Below are 4,662 nucleotides of genomic sequence, written 5' to 3' on the forward strand. Positions count from 1 at the left end.
TGTTCATCTATCCATCCATTCATCCATCCATCCATCCAGAGCAGTCATACTGTGTGTTCATCCATCCATCCACCCATCCATCCAGAGCAGTCATACTGTATGTTCATCCATCCATCCATCCATCCATCCAGAGCAGTCATACTGTGTGTTCATCCATCCATCCATCCATCCATCCATCCAGAGCAGTCATACTGTGTGTTCATCCATCCATCCATCCATCCAGAGCAGTCATACTGTGTGTTCATCCATCCATCCATTCATCCATCCATCCATCCAGAGCAGTCATACTGTGTGTTCATCCATCCATCCATCCATCCAGAGCAGTCATACTGTGTGTTCATCCATCCATTCATCCATTCATCCATTCATCCATCCATCCAGAGCAGTCATACTGTGTTCATCCATCCATCCATCCATCCAGAGCAGTCATACTGTGTGTTCATCCATCCATTCATCCATCCATCCATCCATCCATCCATCCAGAGCAGTCATACTGTGTGTTCATCCATCCATTCATCCATTCATCCATCCATCCATCCATCCATCCAGAGCAGTCATACTGTGTGTTCATCCATCCATCCATCCATCCATCCAAGAACACATTCATCTATCTGTCCGTCCATGCAGAGAACACATTCATTCATCCATCCATCCACCCAGAGCAGTCATACAGTACATTCATTCATCCATCCATCCATCCATCCATCCATCCAGAGAACACATTCATCCATCTGTCCATCCATCTATCCATGCAGAGAATCCATTCATCTGTCCATCCATCCATCCATGCAGAGAACCCATTCATCTATCCATCCACCGGTACATGCACACTGCATAGGTCTGTGCACTCATCCATCTATCCAGTCTGAGAACCCAGCCATTCATCTGTCAATTCATTCATGCCAAGAACTCCTCATCCATCCATCCATCCATCCATCCATTAGTTTATTTGTTCAGAATCGATCCTCCACAGAACCGAGCCATCTGTCCACCAATCATCCATTCATACACACACACATACATAAATCTGTGCATAGAATTAACTGATTAATAATGGTGTGTGTGTGTGTGTGTGTCTGTGTGTCTGTGTGTGTGTGTGTGTGTGTGTGTTCTGATCTGATCAGGTCATGGAGGAGGAGAAGCTGGCAGAGAACGCAGCAAAAATGGGGAAGATTTTGAGGGCGGAGCTTAACAAGTTGCCCAAAGAGATTGTAACAGTGGTGCGAGGGAAAGGCCTCCTCAACGCCATCATCATCAAGGAGACTAAAGGTACACACACACACACACACACACACATCATTGTGCATCTCATATGGGCCAATCACAACAGCTTCATTTAAATAAGCAAACCCTGACTTTCTCATTTTTTATGTTTATTGTAAGATTTGACACTAAAACTCATATTTACTTTTCAGATTACGACGCCTGGCGAGTGTGCTTGCGTCTCCGTGACAACGGGCTATTAGCCAAGCCCACACACGGCCACATCATCAGGCTGGCCCCGCCCCTCATCATCAAAGAAGACGAGATCAGGGAGTGCGCAGAAATCATCCAGAGAACCATCTTGTCCTTTTAAAAGGCTCTTAATCATCAATAATAATTACATTCAAATCTCAACCTCATTAGCTACAGATACACAAATTACAGACGAGTGTTTAAAAGGTTGTACGTTTATCAGAGAAGAAGTAACGGAGTGAAATGTAGGAACATGTAGGAGAGGCTGTTTATTTTAGGCTAAGCCTAGTTCTGGCCTCAGACATTTTAAATTACAAATGAACTTGTTTAGTCTAGGACTAATATAAAGAAAAAACAATTTTTTGTTTTACTTAGCATAAAAATGCTCATCATTATTTAAAAAAAATATATGTTTAATTAGGATAGCTCATGATAGCAGGAGTTTGAAGGGTCCCATCTGTGTAGACTGTGTGTGTGTGTGTGTGTGTGTGTGTGTGTGTGTGTGTGTGTTGCTCACACACCTGAGTCAGCTAGCAACTAATGCAAGCCATTAGCCACCAGTTTAGCATCCTGTGTGAATGTGTGTGATTTAGACATGCAGATTTAGCGCACGATGCTAAACTGCTGGCTGTAAGCTCATATTACTTACCTTGTAGCTCTAAAACTAAAGAAGAAAACTTCAGATACGTGTTAGCATTTCATATTTGCTCGAAACGTGTTATTTCACATTAAACGAATTGCGCTGAAAGAATACAGCTGAAAAGATATGATATATTCCTGAGCACAGACTATGCTAAATTAAAGACTAAATTTTACTAGGTTAAATGTAGTCTAGATAAGCTTGTATGGGTTTTGCACAGAAGTGTGGAAGAACCGTATTCAGTGCGTTGAATGTAGTTTGTTACAGACATAAAACTGACAACTCTTTAGCAGCAGAAAAGAATTAATCTCGCCTAGTCTTGTGCAAATTTATTGCTAAATGCACACATACAGATGAACGTACATCTCTACTGTTACTGTTACGTTCCAGAGAGAAAACATGATTATTCCGTTGAAAAGAAAACCGTTACCTCAACACACCTCTGTAAATACTCCATTAGCTGCTAAATCTGCTATTAGAGAGGAGATCATTTCCTTTTAGTCAGCTGTAAAACATTCCACATATCGAGTAACGTTACATCTGCTAGGTATGATCACATCCAAACACAGCAAAGAGCGAAGAGAATGTAATGTTCCTGTGTTTAAAGACTAATATGAATCGGAGATTATCAGTATTAATTCAGAAATGAAACTGCTTAATTTTCAATTAACTTTGTACATCCTTCATAAAGAAATGGTTCAAATGTAAACATTATTCTCCTTTAACCCGAATGTAGTCGATTATCCAACGAGGCTACCGTAGCTAGAGCAGCTTATAGCTACCATTTTAGCCACGTAGCTCTAGCAGAAAGCTAAAAAACTGAACTTTGAACAGGAAACATGTCTTTATTGGTGAAGTATTTTTGTGTCCTGGTGTGCGTCTCTGGCTCCTCCCACTCCCTAGACAAGAGTGTCTTTGCATCCATATATGGACTTCAAATGTTTTGGAATCTTAAGAGTTCTCTCTCTAAAAGGTGGAGCCTTTGGAGTTCTCTCTGTGAAGGGTGGAGCCTTCGGAGTTCTCTCTGTGTGAAGGGCGGAGAATTCGGAGTTCTCTCTGTTGAGGGCGGAGGCTTCGGAGTTCTCTCTGTGTGAAAGGTGGAGACTTCGGAGTTCTCTCTGTGAAAGGCGGAGCCTTCAAACTTTTCTCCACGAAGGGCGGAGCCTTCGGAGTTCTCTCTGTGTGAAGGGTGGAGACTGTGGAGTTCTCTCTGTGAAGGGCGGAGCCTTCGGAGTTCTCTCTGTGAAGGGCGGAGCCTTCGGAGTTCTCTCTGTTGAGGGCGGAGGCTTCGGAGTTCTCTCCATGGAGGGTGGAGCCTTCGGTGTTCTCTCTGTGAAAGGCGGAGCCTTCAGAGTTCTCTCTGTGTGAAGGGTGGAGATTGTGGAGTTCTCTGTGTGAAGGGCGGCACCGTTGGAGTTCTCTCTGTGAAAGGCGGAGCCTTCAAAGTTTTCTCCATGGAGGGCGGAGCCTTTGGAGTTCTCTCTGTGAAGGGCGGAGCCTTCAGAGTTCTCTCTGTGAAGGGCGGAGCCTTCGGAGTTCTGAAGTGAAGAGTGGAGACTTTGGCGTTCTCTCTGTGTGAAGGGCGGAGCCTTTGGATTTCTCTCTGTGAAGGGCGGAGCCTTCGGAGTGCTGAAATGATGCAACACAGTAGCTTTTGAATGGGGAAATCAACCTTGAGGGGCGGAGTCAGTCGCAGACGCACACTGATGACATAAGAAGGGTGTGATGATTAAAATGAATGTTGTTTCAGTAATCGCGGTTTACATTAGGTGTGAGAGGAGAATACTGCACGGTGTTATTAAAGTTACAGCTTTAAAGATGAATGTCGAGAAATGAACCACAAATTTCATGTTTTCTGATGAAAACCCGACACACGTCACCTGTTCAAACTGTTCAAACTGGAAGTTTACAGTCTTATGATTATATTTAACCCTGTGATTGTGAAGGACAGTAAACTGAAATCATGTTACAGAATTAAACCCACACGGAGGATCCACTGAGAACTGAGCGCTAATGCACTATAATTTATACCTATGATATGATATGTGTGTAATGTGGACGATATGCTGGAGAGTGTGTGTGTGTGTGTGTGTGTATCGCTGAGTTAAATTTATTTACCACTTGAATGCTGTTCAAAAATGAATCTGAAGTGTGTGCAGAATTTTGAGGATAAAATCCGGTTTAAAGTTGCTCTGTAGTTCTTCAAATAAAGCAGATTTGAGACATCAGGAGGTGATTGTGTTTATTTAATCCTAACAGGTCAGCGTGTGCATTTTCACAGTATTTCAGTTGTGTTTGGTGATTTGTATAAAAAGTTAAACCAATAAAAATGCAACAAAAAAAAAAAAAAAAAAAAAGAGAGCAGAAAACATTCAGTTATTTATAGCAGGACTAACTTCAGTCTTCAAAATTGAACAGCAAATAAATAAATAAAGACGAGAGCAGGCTTCAAGCGTGATCTTCCTACACTCCGAAAAAGTTCTTTAAGGGTTCATTAGATAATTAATGGTCCTCAGATTCCAAAAAAAAAACGTTTCTGGAATGGAGGAGACGCTCTGATGAAGGTT

At 42.3% G+C, this 4,662-nt stretch overlaps 1 protein-coding gene across 1 annotated transcript in view; it reads left to right on the forward strand.

Moving 5' to 3' along the window:
- oat (ornithine aminotransferase) overlaps positions 1 to 4,323 on the forward strand; it is a 19,156-nt gene extending 14,833 nt beyond the window's left edge. Inside the window, exons 9-10 of the mRNA XM_026915299.3 lie at positions 1,125 to 1,269; positions 1,416 to 4,323. Of these exons, the coding sequence (XP_026771100.3) occupies positions 1,125 to 1,269; positions 1,416 to 1,576 (306 nt within the window). The 3' untranslated portion in view covers positions 1,577 to 4,323. The remainder of the gene's footprint in view (positions 1 to 1,124; positions 1,270 to 1,415) is intronic.
- The last annotated feature ends 339 nt before the right edge of the window (positions 4,324 to 4,662 follow it).

Source organism: Pangasianodon hypophthalmus, chromosome 12 (assembly GCF_027358585.1).
Source record: "Pangasianodon hypophthalmus isolate fPanHyp1 chromosome 12, fPanHyp1.pri, whole genome shotgun sequence".
In the NCBI taxonomy this organism is placed as follows: Eukaryota; Metazoa; Chordata; class Actinopteri; order Siluriformes; family Pangasiidae; genus Pangasianodon; species Pangasianodon hypophthalmus.